Here is a 24,510-nt window from a genome sequence, read left to right as displayed (position 1 = left end):
TTACTGCAGTTCATTTGTCATCATTTGACGATTTTCTTCCTGGAAAATGCTATAATACACACCAAAACAAATGAGAAAAGGGTATAAGTCACAGGTTTTAATTAGGGTTTTAAATCCTCTACATTTAAGAAACAGGAGTACAAAATTAATCCTTCCATTTGCCAAAGCTATTAGGCAGGCTGAATTCCAGATGTTCCACAGAAATGAACTGCTCTAATCTTCCTTATCCTTGTTGTCCCTCCAAATGCGATAGTTGAGAGCAGAAGCCAAGGTCAACCAGGCCATGTAAGGGACCATTAGATAAGCAGCTGTCCTGTTGATGGGATACCAAATCACAGTTGTAGCTGCTGCCGTGCCACAAATGCAGAGTAACTCAGCAAAAGCCTGCAATAACAATGAAATGGTCAAGAAAATGGCTGCACCTGCAACAATACAATGCTTTGCTTGGAGATCAAATTATTTCCTGTAACTTTGTTCCAGATGCAAAATTACATGGGATGACACAACACAACTAGACCAAATAATTCATAAATACCACATGCTGTTTCACTGAAGTATTTTGTCTGCTCTCAAGTTCCACTAAGCTATGCCACTATCTCCAATGTACGATATCAACCAGGCAGCTATCCCATCCATTCCAAGTAGCTATGGAAAATATCAGCGACACAAGTGGATTTGACTAAAATGCCTTGACACATACCCTGCAATTCAATGTAATCACTAGTCCACTTTCAGAGTTGAGAGTATCAAGAACAATAGTTTTCTTTAGCAGCAGATAAACTGGCCAGTGTTATTTAAGTATATTTGCTCTATTTTCAGACTGTCAGTGAAATATTCTTACAGTGCGTCAAGGTGTTTTTTTTGATCAGTACACATCCTTTTACCTCGTAGGAGACAAATACTTTTTCAAATCTGAAGAAAACCTTTGTGAAAACAGTTTTTTAATATTACATGTGCTGGGTGTCCAGGAACAGTAATTTATGCAGCTTGAACCAAGATTATCCATTTATCCATATACTTTCCATCTCTCTTAGAATGCATGGTTGAAAAGCTGAAGGCCAGTAACAGTGATACAGGTACTTATTGAATAGGCTTCATAACAGAGCACTAGCTATAACTTCATACCCACAGTTATCCATGCGAGTCTCTGTCTGACAACTAGCTGAGTTTAGGTGAACTGCTTTGATTTTTATTTTTGTTGGATTTGGTGGGCTGGGGAGAAAACAAGGTCTACGATAATTTGACAATTCTAATTTACGATTAAAATGATACAACATAAGAGAATACCCTTAACCTTAATAGCCTCATATAAATGCACCTATAATAAGAAAATAATGATGACAACTTGCAAGCTACCCTTGATAGGGGCAGAGGTGTGAGGATGCAAGACCAGCCACCACTTCATTGCCAGCTTCTTAGTAAATAAAATATGGGAGGAGTGGCTCAGAATTTATCTAGTGGTAGGTGAGTCATACAGACTAGGAAGCTTCTCTAATCTCTGCTGAGTTAACTAATATTAGAGTTGTAGTAGGGGGTGCTACAGCTGCTTTCAGTATCCCTGGCTAGAGATGGAAAATGGAGAACAAGTTTGGGCTTAACTATAAAAACAAAAAACTGCGGATGCTGGAAATCCAAAACAAAAACAGAATTACCCCGAAAAACTCAGCAGGTCTGGCAGCATCGGCGGAGAAGAACAAAGTTGACGTTTCGAGTCCTCATGACCCTTCAACAGAACTAAGTAAAAATAGGAGAGGGGTGAAATATAAGCTGGTTTAAGGTGGAGGGGGGGCGGGGGGTGGTTGTAGGGCTCCCCACTTCTCCCCCCACCCCCCCACCTTAAACCAGCTTATATTTCACCCCTCTCCTATTTTTACTTAGTTCTGTTGAAGGGTCATGAGGACTCGAAACGTCAACTTTGTTCTTCTCCGCCGATGGTGCCAGACCTGCTGAGTTTTTCCAGGTATTTCTGTTTTTGTTTTGGGCTTAACTATGATGCTCCCTGCAGTCAAATATCCTACCAATACTGCCAAAGCTCTTCAATAAATAAAGATCTAAGCAAGGTACTGGTGTATGAAAAGTGCTCATGGAGTTACCCTGTTAGGAAGTCAATTCCTTCAGAAAAAGGAAGAATGCTAGCAAGGAAAAATGGTGAATGAGTTGAATATATTACAGTCCTCACCAAGCATTCACTTTTTCCTCTCAGCATCTGTATACATACCAATCCCATTTTGTGTGCCCCAAAGAAAATAGGAGTCCATGCCCAGTTTAGAACAAGTTGGGTTCCGTATAAACCAAGCGGGATCAATGCTTTATCAGAGAATCCACCTAGTTCCTTCCACACCAGGTAAGAGCCATAGCTGAGAAAAACAGAATACAATAAAATTAGTCCAAAACACGAATGGTGACACTTGATAATGATCAGAATCATGAATGACTTTCGACAATTAGGCTGTCAATTGCTCATTTACAGCACAATGCACCACACTATCTGCCACTGGACAACCGAGTTATAAACTGCAGAAGTGAGGAGGGGTGGGGAAGAAGAGGAGATTCCATTAGATAGGTCTGCCAAACAGCATTCTTATTGTGCATCAATTTGACTGGGTTGTCAGGTATTCCATTATAATTTTTCCTTGCACAAAGGTAAAAGGCCCGGTGATTGAATCATTCTACTTTCAATCAGTAGTTTCCTGCTTTCTGTCTCCCTCCTTCCTTGAATAAAGGTGTTAATTTTGCTGTTTTCCAATCTGCTGGAACCCTTCCTGAATCAGCATGGATAAAAGACTGGTTAGTTAGCAGGAAGCGGAGAGTAGGGATCTTTCTTGGGTTGGCAAAACGTAACTGTGGAGTGCCACATGGATCAGTGCTGGGGCCTCAACTGTTCATGATCTATATCAATGACTTAGATGACAGGAAGTATGGTATCTAAATTTTCCGAGAACACCAAGATAGGTGTATCCAATTTCGTGGAATAGCCTTCAAAAGGATGGATATATGCACCTTGAAGTCTGAGCCAAGGGAGTAGGGGTTATATTAGTTTATGTCATTTAACTGCCATATCAATGGTAGCGTAGTACCCTATTGTTATCCTGTTTATGCTGACCCACTGTCGAATCGAGATTAACATTTTGATAAATTGTGAATTCACATATTTATTGTCCAATAAAAGGAGACTAATAACAATTGATTAATTCAGTCAAGAACATTTACACATCCTGTATATCAACTAGCCATTGGTTTTGCTACTACAAACAACACAGCATGGCGTATACAGAATGTATTCAGGACAATTTCTTAGAGCAGTACCAGGGAGCAGGCTATTTCAGACCTGCTAATGTGCAATAAAACAAGATTAATTCATAACCTTGTAGTAAAGGAGCCTCTAGATGACAGTGATCATAACATAATAGAATTTTACAGTTTGAAGGTGAGAAGTATGGGTTTAAGACTGATGTTTTAAACCTAAATAAAAGTATGAAGGTAGAACTGGCTAAAGTGAACTGGGAAACCAGGTTAAAAGGCAAGATAGTAGAGATGCAGTGGCAGATCTTTAAGGAGATATTTAATAACTTTCAGCACAGATTTTTCTCAGTAAGAAAGAAAGACTCTTTGAGAAGGATGCATCATCCGGGGCTAAATAAGGAAGTTAAAGATAATATCAAATTGAAAGATACTGTACAATTGGCGAAGATTAGTAGTAGATCAGAAGATGACAGATTTTAAGAACCAGCAAAGAATAGCTAAAAAATAATAAAGAGGGAGAAATTAGTGTACGAGAAAAGCTAGATAGAAATATAAAAACAAATAGTAAGAGCTTTTATAAGTAATTAAAAAGGAAAAAAGTAATGAAATTGAGTGTCCTCTGGGGAATTAATAAATGGGAAACAAGGAGATGACAGAAGTGTTGAACAGGTATTTTGTGTCTGTCTTCACTGTAGAAGACTTAGAAAATGTTCCAAAGATACTTGAAATCAAAAGGAGAAAGGGAGGGAGGAACTTAAAACAATCAGCATGACCAGAGAAAAGGTGCTGGGAAAACTATTTATTAGACCTAAAGGCTGATAAGTCCCCAGGGTCTTATGGCCTGTATCCTAGAGTCTTACAAGAAGTGGCTGCAGAGATAGTAGAGGCATTGGTTAGAATCTTCCAAAATTCCTTAGATTCAGGAAGGGTTCCAGCAGATTGGAAAACAGCAAAATTAACACCTTTATTCAAGAAAGGAGGGAGAGAGAAAGCAGGAAACTACAGGCCAGTTAGTCTAACATCTGACATTGAGAAATTGCTAGAATCCATTATTAAAGAATATTTAGAAAATCATAATGGAATCAGGCAAAGTCAACATGGTTTTGTGAAAATCTTTAATTTATTAGAGTTTTTTTGAGGAAGTAACAAACAAGGTGGATAAAGGAGGAACCTTTAGATGTGGTGTACTGGATTTGCAAAAGGCATTTATTTTTAATCTTATTTTTATTAAGATGCTACATCAATCTTCTTATATAAAGAGCTCGTGGGTGTAGGGGGTAACATATTAGCATGGATAAAAGACTGGTTAGTTAGCAGGAAGCGGAGAGTTGGGATCTTTCTTGGGTTGGCAAAACGTAACTGTGGAGTGCCACATGGATCAGTGCTGGGGCCTCAACTGTTCATGATCTATATCAATAACTTAGATGACAGGAAGTATGGTATCTAAATTTTCCGAGAACACCAAGATAGGTAGGAAAGTAAGTTGTCAAGAGGCGGTAAGGAGTCTGTAAAGGGATTGAGATAGGTTAAACAAGTGGGCAAATATTTGGCAGATGGATGAGCAATGAGAGAAAAACTGCAATGATAAGCAGTCATCCAAAAGTATTTCCCTCCATTCATCAATCCTACCCTAATTTGCGGGAAAACATGAACTTGTCCGTTTCAGCTGGAAGAACTGAAAAGCAGTATATATTTTAAATGGAGAGAGATTGCAGAACTCGGTGGTACAGAGGGAGTTGGTTGTCCTGGTACCTGATTCACAAAAGTTAGTATGCAAGTACAGCAAGTGATTAGGAAGGTAAATGGAATGTTGGCGTTTATTGCAAAGGGAATGGAATATAAAAGTAGGCAAGTTTCACTGCAGCTGTACAGGGCATTGGTGAGACCACATCTGGAGTAATGTGTACAGTTTTGGTCTCTTTATTTGAAAAAGGATACAATTGCATCAGATGCAGTTCATAGAAGCTTCACTTGACACATTCCTAGGATCAAAGGTTGTACAGGTTGGGGCATTTACCCATTGGAGTTGAGAAGAATGAGTGGTGATCTTACTGAAACATATAAGATCCTGAGGGGACTTCTCAGGATAGATATCAGGAAGATGTTTCCTGTTGTGGAGAAGACTAGAACTAGTGGACACAATTTAAAAATAAGAGGTGTCCCTTTTAAGATGGAGATCAGGAGATTTTTTTTCTCTCTGAGAGTCATTAGACTGTGGAATTCTCTTCTCCACAAAACAATGGAGGCTGGGCCGTTTAATTTATTCAAACTGAATAGATAGATTTTTGATAAGACAAGGAAGTCAAGGGTTATTGGGGGGGGTGGGTGAGGAGTGGAAGAGACAGGAAAGTGGAGTTGAGACCACAATCAGATCAGCTATGATCTTACTGAATGGCAGAGCAGGCTCAAAGGGCTGAATGTCCTACTCCTGTTCCTATTTCAATGAATGCTCACCAATTGTACAATAGAAATGAAAAAAGGACTTCACATGCATATATCCAATGTTGAAACTAATACAATTACAGAGCTTTAAGTGCAAACCTATGCAAGATTCAGTAGTAAGCTAAGAATTCATCAAAACAATTTCATGAGTATATATATTGGTAATTTTACAGCTAATACGCTACAGTAAATTACTTTAGTTGATCCTCAGGGTACATGTTTAGTGTTAAAATTTGAAATGAAAGTATCCTTCAAGTATATAATTGTACCATTGCTAATGGATTAGTCCTTTTACATAGCAGGATGGAAAAAAATACATCCCTTCCTAGGTGCTTATTTGCATCCACATATTCTTCCGTTCCCAGTAATAAGAGGATTTGGGCCCCAGAATTGTACATAACGTAGGCTGCAATTAAATGCAAGTGAAGCAAGTGATCTAGGCAATTTTAGCATTTCCTTATCTCCATGGGCCATAAATTTTGCTTCTCCAAAAAAATTCTATCTGCCAACCTGGTTGAGAGTTGAAAAGTACACTCGTATGATTAAGTAATCTGGGAAATGGTGCAGGATCATCATTGTTTGAAATAGAAAATACAGTAAATACATTACACAATTGAATAGTTACCTACCCCATGCTTGTGTATAATGTTGTCCATACAGGACCAAACACCCAGTTAGGTGGACACCAAGATGGCTTTTTGAGAGTTGCATACCAACCAGGAATTTCTTTCTGGGTTATAAAAGCAGAAATTGTTCCCGCATTTGGCAATACAGTGAAACCAAACGCGTATACCCAAGTTGATGGCATCTTGCTAATCTAAATGAGACAAACATATCTAATGACTTTAAATGTTTTAAAGAAAGTCCTCAAATCTTGGACTAAATTAGTTTTTTTTTCTTTACAAATGTGTTCTATTGTTCCAAATATTAAAATGGAACATGGTTACAAAATATATTCATGAAGTGGATCTTCAATCTTTGTATTATTTTACAAAATAAATCATGTTCACGGGTGATGCCCTTGGCAGACAAATCGGCAAGATTAAATGTTAGATAATTGAACATTAGTATTTAATCAAAATTATTTTGTTGATATTTTGCACCCATAGTCTTCTATTCTTAAAGGAATAATCTGATTGTTGGTATGTGCTTTCCTTATCTTTCCAATTTAGCAACTGGAATGATGTTTAAATGAAGAATTTGAATTCAAGATTATTACTGAGCACACATCTAACAGCACCTTCCACAAGGGTTCAGAACTTCATGAATATATTTTGTAACAATGTAACCATGTTCCATTTTAATATTTGCAACAATGTAACACATTTCCTTTTTGTTTTAGAAAGGACCAGCTGAAGGTCAGTTTCTGCAGCAAACTGAGTATTTTCTCCGATTGTTATTACTTTGAAAAAGCATTAACATTTTATTTTCTTCCATTTATACTAATCTATCACTGAATAGGTCACAAGTGTTAAATCAATGTTGCTGCTACTACAAACATGTTTCCAGTATCCAATATCCATTATCTAACTTAGGTGCACGTTGCAAAGGGTCCACAATAATAATCTAACCATCCATGTTAAAACAGTTCAAAGGGTGCTTCCTAGTGGCCTTATTAATAAATGTGCCACCTGTGTGGAATTGAGCCACACATACAAGGAAGACACCAATTTTGATCTATGTTCTGTGTTCAATTGGCTGATCTCAAAAGTGGAAGCTTAATGCTTGGCTAAGGGAATTTTTTTATTCATTCACGGGACATGGGCTTCGCTGGCTGGGCCAGCATTTATTGCCCATCCCTAGTTGCCCTTCAGAAGTTGGTGGTGAGCTGCCTTCTTCAACCGCTGCAGTCCATGTGGTGTAGGCACACCCACAGTGCTGTTAGGGAGGGAGGTCCAGGAATTTGGGAAAATATATCAGGTTTCCTAGTAACCCACACTGAAGGCATGGCTGCTGACAGTAGGGCAAAGGAAGGATTGCACAAGAGGCCAGAGTTGGGGGAATGCAAGAGTTCTTATTGGATTGTAGAGCTGGAAGAGTTTACAGGGTAGGGAGGGGTGAGGCTGCGAAGGGATTTAAATGCAAAGATGGGCATTGGAGAACCAGAGGCCGCTATAAGTCAAGAATCGGGTGATGAATCGGCGTCAGAAGCTGAACTTGGTGAAATAGGACACCTAGTTCAAACACAGACAGCAGTTAGGGCGAGAAGTGGAATCTGTGGCGAGGGTATGGACTTTATGATGGAAGCTGAATCTGATGGTTTCTGTCTTCATAATGCTTAACTAGAGAAAACTGTGGCTCATCCAGAACTACAAGCCTGATAAAATAGGGACACTGGAGGGGTCGACAGAGGGTGCAGAGAAATAGAGTTGGGTTTTGTCAGTGTTAAGTGGAACCTCACCCCATGTTTTCAGATGATGTAGCCAAGAGGCAGCACATAGATGAGGAAGAGGAAGTCAAGGAAACTCCTTGCAGGACCTTCAGAGATAGCAGGAAGAGAAGTCGGGTAGAATCGTCCCAGAGTTGCTCTAAGTGCGGTAGCAGGCAGATAAAATGACGTTTTACCCGCCGACCCCAATGGCTGCTTTTCAACCATATCATCCCAATGCATTAATTATGCATTCCCAGGATACATGCCATTTCGATGGTGGGCGGGCTCCGATTCACCTACCACGCCGCTTCATCACGCCAGGCACCACATTTAAAGTACAGCGGCGCTCAGTGCTTCTGGCTCAGTGCTGCAGCAAAGAAGACGTGGCCCCGAAAGGCAAGAAGACTGCAGCCCTTGAGCTCCTTTTGGACACTGTGGAGGCCCGATGTGATGTCCTCTACCCCCGCTCTGGCCACAAGAGGGGCAGCTACATTATCACTCCAGCTTGGTAGGTGATGGCAGTGGTGATCAGTGCCAATGCTGCACAGAAGAGGTTGGCCACCCAATGCAGAAAGAGGATGAATGATCTCATCTGTGCAGCCAGGGTATGGCAACCATCTCATCACTCTAAACTCTCACACTTGAGCCCATCACACAGTCACTGGCATCTCATTCGCTGCCAGCTCAAGGGACATCACCACCAATTCTCACACACAAACCCTCACATGTCCATCTGGCCTCATCTCCTCTGGTGACTGCCTCCTTAGCCCTCACCAGCTTGAGGCCACTTGCACAGATCAACATGTGCCCCCACACAGACCCTGGGATACCCTCTTTCCCTCAGTACAGCTCTCGTCCTGCAGCCTCTTCCTTTGCCTGAGGCCACTTCTCCCCCTTCACCAAGCAAGACTGAGTCCTGCAGCCATTGAAAAGCCACCCACATATGGCTGATCTGGTAGGTAGAGACCAGCCAGTGATCCCCCCTAAAAGTGACGTGCTGCTGTCTGTGAAGCCTGGCGCTGATGACTGCGAGTACTGACCAAAGCAAGGTAAGCAAACAAACCTTGAAGTCCTGAGTGAAGTGCAACGCGCCAAGTCCATGCCTTCTCTATGCTGTTGTGAAACACATCAGCATGTTTTCCTGCCATGGCGGATGATCCAGTGGGGAGGGCATGAGTCTGGCAAGCTGGCCTTATAATGATATGCTGAAGTACTACAATGAGGTTCCTGATGTCCGATGGTGGGGAACACAGACTGCCGTTGGTGGGCTGAGCGGACGATTGCAAATTGGTTTTATGACGTCGTGAAACTGATTTTTGGCCTTCTCGCCATATTGTCCGCTCACACCACCGAACACGCCTGGCGCCAGTGGGCACAGAAAATTCCAGCTATCATTGCTGGGTATTAGAGGAACAGACTTACAAATATCACAATTGGTCCCCACATCCAAATCATTTATATAGATTGTGAACTACCATGTACTGAGCACTGATCCTTGTGGGAAATATGGGGAATGTGTGGAACTGACCTTTAGCAAAGTGCTGAAGTCTTCACACAAGAAGAATACTGTCAAGCAAAGGAAATAAACAGTCTTTACTTTAGGAAATACAGCTATAATAGTAATCTGCAGCAGTATGAGTGATACATATATTTATTCTGAACAGGACTCCAAACTGTTTTTAAGTGTTTTTGTCACTTCTAGAAACTGATATAATTTATAATGTGAAATGTTCACACTAATCTGATATTGAGAGGCCAGGGATTGGCCGATTAGCCTCTCAAACTATAGGTCCCTATTCTCTGGCTAAAGTGCTGATCTTTCAATGCTGTATTTAAGTGTCCCTGGCCCCACACACTATCAGTACAAAAGGATAGAGAAGGATAAAGGATTATCTAGCTAAACCAATCATGCTGAATCAGTTAAATAGTATTTTGAATTAATTGCTTCAACTAAGTGAACAGCAGAAGTTGCAATAAAACTATCACATGTTACAAAACAGAAAATGTGCAGCCCATGTTGACCAATCTCATCACTCGGAAGACAGTTATGTAACTTCATAAATTGCACAATTTTCAGTTATAATATAACTGAATTAATGTGAATTAGGTGAATATTTTAAGCCACTGATACAGTAACAAACTGGGAGGCATTCCCAGTAACACACTTCGTATTTTAAATGAGTTTATCTAAGTGCAAAAGTAAAGTAATTGAAACTTTTCAGAGAATGGTATAGCACAGGAGGCCGCCATTTGGTCCATCATGCCTGTGCAAGCTCTTTGAAAGAGCTATTCAATTAATCCCACTCCCAGCTCTTCACCCATGGCCCCGCATTTTTTCCCACTTCAAATATTTATCCAATTCCATTTTGAAAGTTCCTCTTGAATCTGCTTTCTCCACCCTTTCAAGCAGTGTATTCCAGAACATCCTAATTCACTCGGACAACAATAATCCTCCAGTCTCTCCATATAACTGAGATATTTCATTCCAGGTACCATTTTAGTAAATCTCTTCTGCACCCTCTCCCTCCTAAAGTCTGGTACATAGAATTGGTCACAATAATTCAACTTTAAAACCAGTGTTTTATAAGGGATTAACATAACTTTCTTGCTTTTGTAGATTGTGCCTATATTTATAAAGCCAAGGGTCCCATATGCCTTTTTGACAGCCTTCTCAACTCACCCTGCCACCTTAAGATTTATGTACATACAAACCCTTGCATCCCATTCCTGCACACCCTTTAAAATTATACCAATTTTATATTGTATCTCCTTATTTTTCATACCCAAAGGAATCACTTTCACACTTCTCTGCACAAAAGTTCATCTTGTATCTACTCTTTTCATGAGCCTGTCTGTTCTCTTAACCTGTTTACTGTATTTCCAAGTTTTGTGTCATCTGCAACTTTGAAATTAAGCCTTGAATACCCAAGTCCAGGTCATTAATATATATCAAAAAGAACAGTAAATTCAACACTGACACCTGGGGGACACCACTGTATACTTCCTTCCAGTCTGAAAAATAACTGCTACTGTTTTTTGTATCATGCAGTAACTGCCCAGTTAATCCTATTCACTTTTTTGAACAAGTTTATTATGCGATAATTATCAACCACCTTTTGAAAGCTCATATACCCTCTATGTTGCTTCTGCAAAAACAATCACCTTAGTTAAACATGATTTGCTTTTAACAAATTTGTGCTGACTTTCATTTTTAGCTCCTTTTTTAATGTGCCAATTATTTTTGTCCCACATTAATGTCTCCAAAAATTTCCCACTGTCAAAGTTAGGCTAACTGGCCTGTAGTTGCCAACTTTATCCCACACCTCTTTTTTGAACACGGATGTAATGTTTGCAAATCTTCAGCCCTCTGAGGGTGTTTGGAAGATTGTGGCCAAAGACTCAGCTATTTCCACCATTACTTCCCTCAACAACCTAGGATGCATTCCTTCTGGACCAGGTGACTTTTCTACATACATTATAGTTTCTTAAATTGAAAACCAACATCGGTAATTGGATGTTATGTTTTCAATTAAGCTGCAGTCTTTGCATAAATAGCTAATAATGCAGGCTTCAATGTCTGTGATTTCACCAGAGGGACATGAAGCATGATTTCTATTCATCCTCACAGTATACACAGTGCCACTTCCTTCGAAATCTGTTACTCAAATTCACCCGAGTAATGTCACACAACTGGTGCAGTCCAGTCACAGATCATGCAGATGAAAATTATGCACTGTTGTACCTCACAAGTTTATGAATTTTCAGTTAATTATATAACTGAGTTACTGTGAAGTGGGGCTCTTGTCTCTCACCGAGAACCTGCTTTGCCCCTTGCTGTACCTGATGGAAGGCAAATAGGAAGATGCTCAACGTAAGTACAGCGAGCTATGGAGGTTGGCTTCATGTCTTGGGTTTGTATTCACTGGTGAGATACTGTTGGAAATTTTAGTGCAGATACAGGCCATTCAGCTCAACAGGTCTGTGCTGGTGTTTATTCTCCGTGTGTGTGCAGACATAGGGAGGATCTGATTCAGATTATTAAAATTACTAAGGTCAGATGATATAATAGTGAATAAATGATTTCTAATGATAGGGTTGGGTGTAACTGGGGGAATCCAGTAAAGTGAAGAAGTAAGGAATAGTTACAATAAGACATGGAAACATATTAAAAATCTGTCCGGAATAGTTTTTAAATTTCTTCCAGGAGTTTGGGAAGGTGACTCACTTCCAGGACAGGTGTTCAAAACTGTGGAATCTTGTACCGGAAGGCACACAAGAGCAGATTTAGGTTATAATTCACAATGTTATAACAATGATTTCTGATTTATTCTACCAAGACACAGAAATATTCCCAAACACGTAAGTACTCCCCCGCCCCCCCATAATATAGGTTGAAGTGGCTACGATTCAGATAGTGTGGGTGTGGTATTTCTTATGTAAGTGACTAGCAGGAACAAAAACAAATATGTGACAAAATAGGACCAGCCCATGTTGACCAATCACACTTCACTCTGAGCAGTTATGTAACTTCAACTATGTCTAAAAGTTCAGTTAATTATGTACACGAGTGCGAATCAGGGGACATTTTAACCTATTGTTGCGCACTGGGAGAAACTCTCTGGTCTACTTACATAAACTGACTTAAAATTTGTAAACTGGATAAACTGATTGAAACATAAACTGACTTAAAATACTGAGGGTAGAATTAGGCGTGTGTTCAACAAAATTAATAAAGAGCTTAATGCAGTTTTCAGTATCAGTGCTTTTACCGGAGAGTAAGAGCTCTTCCTTTTCACATAAACAAAAATACCTGGAAAAACTCGGAGTCCGTATGACTCTTCAGCAGAAGCTTTTCACCTTCCTGTCCTACACCCTGCTGCTTTGACCTTCCTCCCGTCCCTGCAATTCGAATTTTGGGCTCTTCGCTGGTCCGAAGTCCCTGCCTCAGTGCAGCTGTCAATCACAATCACCATGGCCCCGCCCCTCCAGCCATCAATCACCACGGCCCCGGCCCCGTCAATCACCATGAGCCCAGCTGAGTTGAACACCCAGCTGTCAATCACCATGACCCCGCCCTCGCCAGCCGTCAATCACCATGAGCCCAGCTGAGCTGAACACCCAGCCGTCAATCACCATGACCCCACCCCCATCAGTCAATCACCATAGCCCTGCTGCTCCATCCGTCAATCACCATGGCCCCGCCCTCCCATCCCGTCAATGGCCCCGCCCCCGCCAGCCGTCAATCACCATGACCCCGGCCCCGCCCCCGCCAGCCTTTGCCCCTCGCTGTTTCTCCGATATCGCAAATGGAGGGGTTTCCAGGGCCCACTTCCTCCGGAAGTGACGACACAGCGTGTTACCATTAACCCTGTCCTCAGTGACAAAGCCCGACTATATTCCTCGTTAAAAAATGATTAGTAATAAAAAGAAAATGGTTAGTACCTCGATCAACATCTGAAAAAGGCAAAGACATGTCTATTTGGTTATACAGTAGGGGTATCAATACTGATACAAAACTGGGTCTATTCTGTCCTTCACTAAACTAGTGGGAAAGATATAAAGGAGCAAATTTGAAAGGAAATTGCAGAGACGTGCAAAAACTATACAGTAGTTATTTTGGGGGACTTTAATTATCCAAAAATAAACTGGGATAGTAATCGTGTAAAAGATAGAGAGAGAGGAAGAAGAGTTTTTGAACTGTATTCAGGAGAATTTTCTAGATCAACGAGGAAGGAGGCATTTCTGGATCTGGGAAATTATTAGGGTCAAATGGACCAAGTGTCAGGGAACTTTGAGATAATTTTGATCATTGGATCACAAGTTTTAGGTTAGCCATGGAAAAGGACAAGGAACAATGTAGAATAAAATTAATTAATTAGGAAAGGACCAACTTCAGTGAGGTGAGAATGGATCTGGTCCAGGTAAATTGGAATCAAAGATTGGCAGTGATAAAAGAAATGAGGAGCAATGAGAGGTATGTGAAGAGACTGAAAGCTAACATAAAAATGAATCAAAAGGTTTTCCCTAGGCATATGGAAAGTGGTTGCTGGGGGCAGGGGTAGAGTATAGTGATAATTAATGATAATGTTACTGGACCAGTAATCTAGAGGCCTGGACTAATGCTCTGGAGACATGACTTCAAATCCCACCATGGTAGCTGGTGGGATTTTAAACTCAGAGTTTAAAATTCAATTAACTAATAAACTATTAAAATTGACCATGAAACTATTTGATTTTTGTAAACACCCATCTGGTTCACTAATGCCCTTCAGGGTAGGAAATCTGCCACCCTTATCTGGTCTGGCTTACACTTGACTCCAGATCCACAGCAATATGGTCAACTATTAACTGCCCTTTGAGATCGTGTAGCAAACACTCAGTTGTATCAAACCAATATAGTAAATGCGAGTGTACTGACACCACATGGACTGCAGCGGTTCAAGAATTCAGCTCACCATCACCTTCTCAAGGGCAATTAAAAATGGGCAATAAATACTGGCCTAGCCAGAGGCACTCACATCTCAAGAAAAAAATGTTCAAGATAAAAGAAGGGTTGCGTCTGATTGGGGACCAAAAAACAAATTTACGCATGGTGGCAGAGGGCATAGCAGAGATACCATATGAGTACCTCACATCTGTCTTTACCAAAGAAGTAGATGCCCCCAAAGTCATAGCGAAGGAGGTGGTGGTTGAGATACTGGATGAGTTAAAATTGATAAAGAGGATGTATTTCAAAGTTGATAAGTAACCAGCAGCGGATGAAGTGCATCCGAGGATGTTGAGAGATGTAAGGTTGAAAATTGCAGAGGCACTGACCATAACCTTCCAATCATCCTTACATATAGGGTTGGTGCCAAAGGACTAGAGGTTTGCAAATGTTACACCCTTGTTCAAAAAGGGTGTAAGGATAAGCAACTACAATTTAACCTCGGTGGTGGGAAAGCTTTAAAAAAACAGTAATCTGGGATGAAATTAACAGTCACATGGACAAATGTGGATTAATTAAGGAAAGCCAGAATGGATTTGTTAAGGGCAAATAGTGTTTAACCAAATTGCTGGAGTTTTTTGATAATGTAACAGAAAGGGCTGATGAGGGTAATGTGGTGTATGTAGACTTCCCAAAGACATTTGATAAAGTGCTACATAACAGAGAGTATAGTGATAGACTTCAGGAGGACATAGACAGGCTGGTGGGATGGGTGGGCTCATGGGAGGTTAAATTTAATGCAGAGAAGTGTGTAATGCTTTTGGTAGGAAGCATGAGACAAGCCATATAAAGGGCAGTGAATGGAGTTAAAATAAATAAGACTGAAAATGAAAGCGGTCTGGGATTTCAGCAGGCTTAATATTCAGCTGGATTTGTGCTATCAGGGATAACTTGCTGCAGAGGAGAGGCGTGGTCTTTTGCAGTCTGTGTTTCAGCCTAGGAACTGAGTTGCAGCGACCTGGCTTTCCTCTGTGCTCAGGAGTGTGACACTGTGGTTGGAGACAGAAAGGTGTTTGTGGGACAGATGTGTTGTTGGGGTCTGACTGTCTGGGGACTCAGTGCCAGGGAAGGGTCTGCGGGAAGGTTGTCCTCGCCTCCCACAGCCGCTGCTTGTTCACTCTCCCTCCCCAGAGAGGCTGAGGTTCCCTGAGGGCTCCCTGCCCCCCGGCTACCATGAGACTGGCCGTGTTTGGCTGCAGACTGAGACACTGGCTGGAGACCCCGTCTCGAAAGCCCACTCACCCCAGACAGCGCTCCACCTCCTGTCCGCAGACACCCTCCGGCCCGTCGCCAGACATCGCCGCATTGCTAGCGGACAGCGGGCAGCAGCCGAGTGAAGCCCCCCAGGTTAAAGAGCCGAGCAGGAGGCGGCCCCGGCAGAGTTCACTGCTCCTGTTCCCCGGCCAGGGCAGCCAGTTTGTGGGAATGGGCAAAGGGCTCCAGAAATATCCCAATGCCAGGGAAATGTTCGCGGCGGCCGAGAAGATTCTGGGCTATGACCTGCTGTCTCTGTGTGTGAATGGGCCGCAGGAAGAGTTAAATAAAACTCTTCACTGTCAGCCGGCAGTTTTTGTCATGTCCTTAGCTGCAGTGGAAAGGCTTCAACATGAAAACCCCGAGGTAAGTACACCCTGTGTTAGTATTTTTCAGTTCTGTTTTTGCCGTAAACTATTCCTTGCATATTTCAAGAAACCAAACATTTCAAATAAACCAAAAACACCCTCTATTTCCATTTAAAATTCAGAGAAAATGGTACGCTGGTTTTCACACAGATGTAGTAGCTCTATTCTCAGTGTAACATTTGCAGGAGGGTTACCATTGTCCAGAAACTGAACTGGACCAGCCATATAAATACTGTGGCTAAAAGAGCAGGTCAGAGGCTGGGAATTTAACAGTGAATAACTCACCTCCTGGCTCCCCAAAGCCTGTCCACCATCTATAAGGCACAAGTCTGGAGTGTGATGAAATACTCCCCACTTGCCTGAATGAGTGCAGTTCCAACAACACTCAAGAAAATGAACACCATTCAGGTCAAAACTGGCTGCCCACTTGATCGGCACACCACAAACATTTACTCTCTCCACCATCGATGCCTAGTGGCAGCAGCGTGTACAATTCACAAGATGCACTTCAGCAACTCACCATGCCTTCTTTGAAAGCTCCTTCCAAGCTAATGACCTTTTACACCTCGAAGGACAAGGGCAGCAGGTGCATGGGAACACCACCGCCTGTACATTTCTCTCCAAGCCACACACCATCCTGACTTGGAACCATATTAACGTTCCTTTACTGTCACTGGGTCAGATTCCTGGAGCTGCCTTCATAACAACACTCTGGGCAATACCTACACTACATATACTGCAACAGTTCACAAAGGCCTTCTCTAGGACAATTAGAACAAAAATGCTAGCCTTGCCAGTGACACTCATCTCCCGTGCATGAATTAAGAAAAATAATGATGTTATAGTGGATGACCTCGCCACTACCTCTCTCAACCCCTTCACTGTCTGATCTGTCAAGTTGTTTTCCTGACTTCAAGTATCAGATGAGAAGAAATAGCCACCAATTAAGGATTAGGAAGACTGAAGGCATTGTCTTCAGACCGCACCACAAACTCTATTCCCTAACAGTCAACTTCATCCCTCTCCCTGCCCACTATCTGAGGTTGAACTAGATCGTTTGCAATTTTGGTGATCTACTTGACCTGGAGCCAAACTTCCGGCTTATTCCATCACCAAAGTTGCCTGCTTCAACCTCTGTAACACCGTCTGACTTTGCATTGACCTCACTGTGTCTGCTGCTGAAACCTTCACTCATGCCTTTGTTCCCTCCAGACTTAATTATTCCATTGCTCTCCTAACTGGACTGCCGCCATGCACCCTGTAAACATGAGCTCATCCAAAACTCTGTTGCCCATACCCTAACTCTCACCAAGCCCCGTTTGCTCATCACCCCTATTCTCATTGACCTACACTGTGTCCTGGTCCAACAAAGCCTCCACTTCAAAACTCTCCACCTTGTTTTCAAATCCCTCTTGGCCTTACCCCTCCCTATCTCTGTAATATCCTACACTTTGATCATTTTGTTCCTCCAATTCTGGCCTCTTGCTTACTCAGTTTCAATTGGTTCACCAAGACTTTAAGCTTTGAATTCCCTCCCAAAGCGCCTCTGCGCTTTCTCCTGCTTTAAGATGCTCCTTAATTTCCATGTGTGATACATTCCAGATTACTGTGTAGACGCACACACGCCACCTTAAAGTGAATATCATTCTCCTGTCACTGACTGGTACAATTCTCTGTCTCCTCAAAGGTCCCATTCCACCTCTTATTGGTGCCAATCCACCTCTCTTCTAACAGGTCCCACTACATTTCTACTCTCCCACGCTCCTGATCTACGGACACCCATTGCGGAAGGGGGTCAGGAAGGAGGAGGACCTCCTCGTGAACCTGCTCCTGGGCCTGGCCAGGTTGGCCATTAACAGGTCCAGGCAGCGGGCGATCGAGGGGGGAGGTCCCGCCCGATTGTTTGTCCCTCTTCCGCAGCTACGTTTGCGGCCGGGTGTCCCTGGAGAGGGAGCACGCGGCGTCTGCCGGCACCATCGAGGTCTTCCGTGCCCGGTGGGCACCGCGGGGACTGGGGTGTTTTGTTGACCCCTTTAATCACATTTTGGTTTAATGTTTGTAAGTTTCCTTTAAAGTTTTTCCTTGGTTTTACAGCTGACCTGACTTAGGGGCTGTGCTTGATTTATCCCTTATTTTGTTAATTTAGTTAATTGTTTTAACTCAATAAGAGTTACATTTCTACTCTCACATGCCCAATCTGCCTCATCCCATTCTTGCTCTGCACTCAGTAGTCCAATTGTACTTCTCCTCTCATGTCTCATTCTCTCTCTCTTCGTGCACATCCCATTCTTTCTCTCTCCTCGCGCACATTCCATTCTCTCTCCTCACACACATTCCATTCTCTCTCCTCGCGCACATTCCATTTTCTCTCCTCGCGCACGTTCCATTCTTTCTCTCCTTACACATGTCCCATTACCCCTCTTTCCCCATACACATCCCATTCTCTCTCTCTTCACATCCCACACTTGGACTGTTAGCTCCTCTTTCCTGACACAAGTGCTCACCCTTTCAGGAGAGTGGATGAATGTGAAAGGAACATGAGAAATGGGAGCACGAGTAAGCCATTTGCCCCTTCCAGCCTGTTTCACCATTCGATAAGATTATGACTCATCTGATTGTGGCCTTAACTGCACTTTCCTATGTGTCTCCCAAAACCCTTGACTCCCTCGTTGATCAAAAATCTGTTCAATGACCCAGCCTCCACTGCTCGCTAATAACCTTCTGCAAAAAGGAAGACCTCCTCATCTCTGTCTTAAATGGGAGACTCCTTATTTTTAAACTGTGATCCCTAATTCTAGATTCTCCCACACGGGGAAATATCCTCTCAGCATCTATGCGGTCGAGCCCCACAAAATCCTAAATGTTTCAATAAGATCACCTCTTATTCTTCTAAACTCCATGAGTATCGGCCTATCCTGCTCAACCTTTTCTCATGAGACAAACTTCTCATCCCAGGATTCAGCCGAATGAACCTTCTCTGAACTGCTTCCAGTGCAAGTAAACCCCTCCTTAAGTAAGGTATCCAAACTGTACACAGTACTCCAGGTGCCGTCTCACCAATGTCCTGTATAGTTGTAGCAAGACTCCCCTGCTTTGATACCCCATCCCCTTGCAATAAAGCCCAACATTCCATTTACCTTCCTAATTACTTGCTGTCCTTGCCGCTAATGTTTTGTGATTCATGTACAAGGACGCCCATATCCCTCTATACCGCAGCATTCTGTGGTCTCTCCATTTAAATAATCTTTTGCTTCTCATTCTTCCTGCCAAAGTGATCAACCTCGCCTTTTCTCACATCGTAATCCATTTGCCAATTTTTTCCCACTTACTTAACCTATCTATATCCATTTGCAGACTCTTTGTATCCTCCTCACAACTTGCCTTCCTACCTATCTTCTTAGCATCAGCAAATTTGGCTACAATACAGTCAGTCCCTTCCTCCAAGTCATTAATATAGATCGTAAACAGTTGAGGCCCCAGCATTGATCTTTGTGGCACTTGACTGAAAATGACCCATTTATCCCAACTCTCTGTTCCCTGTTAGTTAGCCAATGCTCTATCCATGCTAACATATCACTCCCAACACTATAAGCTCTTGTCTTCACAGAATCACACAGTGCAGAAGAGGCCCTTCGGCCCATCGAGCCTGCACCGACACGTGAGAAACACCTGACCTACCTACCTAATCCCATTTACCAGCACTTGGCCCATAGCCTTGAATGTTATGATGTGCCAAGTGCTCATCCAGGGACTTTATAAAGGATGTGAGGCAACCCGCCTCCACCACCTTCCCAGGCAGCGCATTCCAGACTGTCACCACCCTCTGGGTAAAAAAGCTTTTCCTCACATCCCCCCAAACCTCCTGCCCCTCACCTTGAACTTGTGTCCCCTCGTGACTGACCCTTTAACTAAGGGGAACAGCTGCTTCCTGTCCATGCCCCTCATAATCTTGTACGCCTCGATCATTTCGCCCCTCAGTCTTCTCTGCTCCAACGAAAACAACGCAAATCTATCCAACCTCTTTTCATAACTTAAATGTTTCATCCCAGGCAACATCCTGGTGAATCTCCTCTGCACCCCTTCCAGTGCAATCACATCCTTCCTATAATGTGGCAACCAGAACTGCACACAATACCCCAGCTGTGGCCTCACCAAGGCTCTAAACAACTCCAACATGATCTCCCTACTTTTGTAATCTATGCCCCAATTGATAAAGGCAAGTGTCCCATACGCCTTTTTCACCATCCCACTAACATGCCCCTCCGCCTTCAGAAATCTATGGACATGCACGCCAAGGCCCCTTTGTTCCTCAGAACTTCCTAGTGTCATGCCGTTCATTGAATACTTCCTTGTCAAATTACTCCTTCCAAGTGTATCACCTCACACTTTTCAGGGTTAAATTCCATCTGTCACTTATCTGCCCATTTTACCATCCCGTCTATATCTTCCTGTAGCCCAAGACACTCAACCTCACTGTTAACCACCTGGCCAATCTTTGTGTCATCCGCAAACTTACTAATCCTACCCCTACATAGTCATCTATGTTGTTTATATAAATGACGAATAATACGGGACCCAGCACAGGTCCCTGTGGTACACTGGACACAGGCTTCCAGTCACTAAAGCATCCTTCTGTCATCACCCTCTGTCTCCTACAACTAAGACAATTTTGAATCCACTTTATCAAATTATCCTGTATCACATGTGCATTTGCCTTCTTTATAAGTCTCCCATGTGGGACCTTGTCAAAGGCTTTGCTGAAATCCATATAAACTACATCAACTGCACTACCCTCATTGACACACCTGGTCACCTCCTCAAAAAATTCAATCAAATTTGTTAGGCATGACCTCCCTCTGACAAAGCCATGCTGACTATCCCTGATCAAACCTTGCCTCTCCAAGTGGAGATACATTCTCTCCTTTAGAATTTTCTCCAATAGTTTCCCTACCACTGACGTGAGACTCACTGGTCTGTAGTTCCCTGGCTTATCTCTACAACCCTTCTTAACAAGTGAAACCACATTAGCTGTTCTCCAGTCCTCTGGTACCTCCCCTGTGGCTGGAGAGGGTTTAAAAATTTGGGTCAGAGCCCCTGCGACCTCCTCCCTTGCCTCCCTCAGCAGTCTGGGACACAAATCATCTGGACCTGGAGATTTGTCCACTTTTAAGCCTGCCAACACCTCCAATACCTTGTCACTCCCTATATCAATTTGCTCAAGAACCTCACAGTCTCTCTCCCCGAGTTCCATGCCTTCATCCTCATTCTCTTGGGTGAAGATGGATGTGAAGTATTCGTTCAACACTCTAGCGATGTCCTCTGGCTCCACCCATAGATTGCCCCCTTGGTCCCGAATGGGCCCTACTCTTTCTCTGGTTATCCTCTTCCCATTGATATACTTATATAATATCTTGGGATTTTCCCTACTTTTGCCAGCCAGAGCTTTCTTAAGCTCCACCCTGCACTTTTTGTATTCTACTAATGCCTCTGCTGATTTGTTCCCCTTGTATCTGCTAAAAGCCTCTCTTTTCCTTCTCTTCGTATCCTGAATATCTCTGGTCATCCATGGTTCTCTGGGCTTGTTACTCCTTCCTATCACCCTAGAGGGAACATGTTGAGCCTGTACCCTTCCCATTTCCTTTTTGAACACCCCCCACTGTTCCTCTGTAGATTTCCCCACAAGTAACTGTTCCCAGTCTACCATGGCCAGATCCTGCTTTATTTTACTAAAATCCACTCTCCCCCAATCCAAAACATTTTTTTGCAACTTGTCTATTTCTTTGTCCATAACAGGTTTAAATTGTACCATGTTGTGGTCGCTATCACTAAAATGCTCCCCGACCACCACCTCTGTCACTTGCCCGGCTTCGTTCCCCAGAATTAGGTCCAGCAATGTGCCGTCCCTTGTTGGACCATCTACATATTGACCTAAAAAGTTCTCCTGTGCACGTTTCAAGAAATCCACTCCATCCAAGCCCTTAACACTATGTCTATCCCAATTAATGTTGGGAAAGTTGAAATCACCTAATATAATTACCCTATTATTGTTTTTACACACCTCAGCAAATTGTGCACACATTTGCTCCTCAATTTCCCACTGACTATCTGGGGGCCTATAGTAAACACCTAACAATGTGGCTGCCCCTTTTTTATTCCTAAACTCTACCCCAAAGCTTCATTCGATGCTCCCTCCAAGATATCATCTCTCCTTACTGCAGTAACTGACTCCTTAACTAATAATGCAATACCTCCTCCTCCTTTACTGCCCCCCGCCCCCCCCGGCCTCACCTGAAGATTCTATATCCCGGAATGTTGAGCTGCCAATCCTGCCCCTCCCTCAACCATGTCTCTGAGATGGCTACTATATCACAATTCCACGTGTCAATCCTCACCCATATCTCATCCGTTTTACCTGTAATACTCCTGGCATTAAAGTAGAGGCCATCCAGCTTTGCCTTACTCCCTTGAAACTTAATCCAGCTGTACTCCCTCTGACTTGATTGTTTTATTGTATTATGATGTGTCCCTATTCTGCTAATATTCTGTGTCCCCTCCCCCTACCGAATTAGTTTAAACTCCTCCCAACAGCACTAGCAAACGCACTGGCAAGGATGTTAGTCCCGCTCTGGTTCAGATGTAGACCATCTCACTTGTACAGGTTCCACCTTCCCCAGAAACGGTTCCAGTGATCCAGGAATCTAAAACCCTCCGCCTGCACCAACTCTTAAGCCACATATTTATCTGCGCTATTCTCCTATTTCTGTGCTTGCTAACACGTGGCACCGAGAGTAATCCAGAGATTACAACCCGAGAAGTCCTGCTTTTTAGTCTACTGCCTAACTCCCTGAATTCTTGAAGCAAGACCTCATCCCTCTTTCTACCTATGTCATTGGTACCAACATGTACCATGACCTCTGCCTTATCATTCTCTCCCTTTAGGATGCCCTGCAGCCGTTCAGTGACATCCCGGACCCTGGCACCAGGGAGGCAACACACCATCCTCGAGTCACGTTGACGGCCACAGTAGCGCCTATCTGTTCCCTTGACAATAGAATCCCCTATTACTATTGCTCTTCCTCCCCTCTTGTACAGACAGGCTGCTTGTGGTGCCAGAAGCTTGGCTCTGTCTGCACTCCCTGGAGGAACCAGCGCCCTCATCAGCCTCCAAAATGGAATACCGATTTGCGAGCGGGACTCCAGGAGACTCCTGAACTACCTGCCTGTTTCTCTTGGACTGCCTAGTGGTCACCTAGTCCCTTCCTTGCTCAAGTCCCTTCAGCTGCGGTGTGACCACCTCTCTAAACATGCTATCCATGATGCTCTCAGACTTGCGGATGCTTCACAGTGTCCCCAGCCACCGTTCCAGCTTTGAAACCCAAGCTTCCAGGAGCTGCAGCTGGACATACTTCCTGCACACGTGCTGGTCCCAGGCACTGGAAATGTTCCCGGCTTCCCACATGGAGTATGAGGAGCACACCATGGCTTTGAGCTCTCCTGCCATGACTTATCCCTTTAAATTAAACCTTTTAAATCAATTACCCTAGGGCCCTTCTTCCCTGATCCTCGTTACTACAGAATATGCAAACTATAAACCACAAAAAAGACCTTAAACTGTAAGCGATAAAAGCAGTAAATACTTACTCGACCTTACCCACTACTTACCAGTCATTTCTCTCCCTTGTAGCCTCTACTGCTGCAGCAGGGCAAGACCACTCTCTGAAGATTTAAGAAGTTGGATAGCAAAGAAAAAATGCAAAGAGCACCTCTTCCCCTCTGCACCGAATTGCCACTGTGCACCAATTTGCCAATACCCACACTCACTCTGGCTGTGGCTCACTCAGGATGAGGTCTCTCCCCTGCTCGTGTGCTCGTCTTGTGTAGTAACATTTTATATGGTACCTTATAAAATGTCTTTTGGAAATCCAAACACACTACATCTACTGGTTTCCGTTTATCCATCCTGATAGTTACACCCTCAAAGAACTCTAATAAATTTATCAAATGCAGCTTCCCTTTCACAAACCATGTTGACTCTGCCTAATAGTATTAATTTTCTAAATGTCCTGCTACTGCCTCTTTAATAACGGATTCTAGTATTTTCCCAGTGACACATGTTAGGCTAACTGGCCTATAGTTTCCTGCTTTCTGTCTCCCTCCTTTCTTGGAAGATGTGTTACATTAGTTATTTTCCAATCTGCTGGGACCTTTCCAGATCTAGGGAATTTTGGAAGATTACAACCAATGCATTCTCTATCTCTGCAGCTCTTCCTTTAAATCCCTAGGATGTAGGTCATCAGGTCCAAGGGACTTGGCACTCTTTAGTCCCATTAGTTTTCCTATTACTT

At 43.0% G+C, this 24,510-nt stretch overlaps 2 protein-coding genes across 5 annotated transcripts in view; one reads left to right on the top strand and one right to left on the bottom strand.

Annotated features, from left to right (window-relative positions):
• Positions 1–77: 77 nt before the first annotated feature.
• LOC144696647 (translocator protein-like) lies at positions 78–16,645 on the bottom strand. Of its 4 annotated transcripts, XM_078568197.1 has the most exons (5): positions 12,867–13,000; positions 9,585–9,622; positions 6,315–6,502; positions 2,219–2,357; positions 78–384 (listed from the first exon to the last, which is right to left on the bottom strand). In XM_078568197.1, the coding sequence occupies exons 3-5, from the start codon at positions 6,491–6,493 to the stop codon at positions 214–216; spliced, it is 489 nt and encodes a 162-aa protein (XP_078424323.1). In that variant the 5' UTR covers positions 6,494–6,502; positions 9,585–9,622; positions 12,867–13,000; the 3' UTR covers positions 78–213. The 4 variants fall into 4 exon arrangements, with proteins under 4 accessions (XP_078424323.1, XP_078424320.1, XP_078424321.1 ...); XM_078568194.1 differs by lacking the exons at positions 9,585–9,622; positions 12,867–13,000 and adding an exon at positions 16,451–16,645; XM_078568195.1 differs by lacking the exons at positions 9,585–9,622; positions 12,867–13,000 and adding an exon at positions 16,451–16,645 and having other exon boundaries at positions 78–313.
• The window catches only part of mcat (malonyl CoA:ACP acyltransferase (mitochondrial)), a 23,821-nt gene continuing 14,825 nt past the window's right edge, over positions 15,515–24,510 (top strand). The window contains exon 1 of the mRNA XM_078568193.1: positions 15,515–16,163. Coding sequence (XP_078424319.1) covers positions 15,717–16,163 — 447 coding nt within the window. The 5' untranslated portion in view covers positions 15,515–15,716. The remainder of the gene's footprint in view (positions 16,164–24,510) is intronic.

The sequence above is a fragment of the Cetorhinus maximus genome, chromosome 22 (assembly GCF_964194155.1).
Source record: "Cetorhinus maximus chromosome 22, sCetMax3.hap1.1, whole genome shotgun sequence".
Classification (NCBI taxonomy): domain Eukaryota; kingdom Metazoa; phylum Chordata; class Chondrichthyes; order Lamniformes; family Cetorhinidae; genus Cetorhinus; species Cetorhinus maximus.
The sequence above is the reverse complement of the archived record's forward strand: the minus strand, read 5'-3'. Positions and strand labels throughout refer to the sequence as shown.

What these genes read in the sequence shown, in the direction of transcription:
- LOC144696647 (XM_078568194.1), bottom strand. Translation starts at nt 16,630, where the DNA reads ATGGTGGAGAGAGTAAATGTTTGTGGTGTGCCGATCAAGTGGGCAGCC. An exon ending in ACATTATACACAAGCATGGG is followed by an intron (nt 2,358 to 6,314) that starts GTAGGTAACTAT and finishes TGTTTTTCTCAG; the next exon opens with CTATGGCTCTTACCTGGTGT. An exon ending in GGGCACACAAAATGGGATTG is followed by an intron (nt 385 to 2,218) that starts GTATGTATACAG and finishes TTGTTATTGCAG; the next exon opens with GCTTTTGCTGAGTTACTCTG.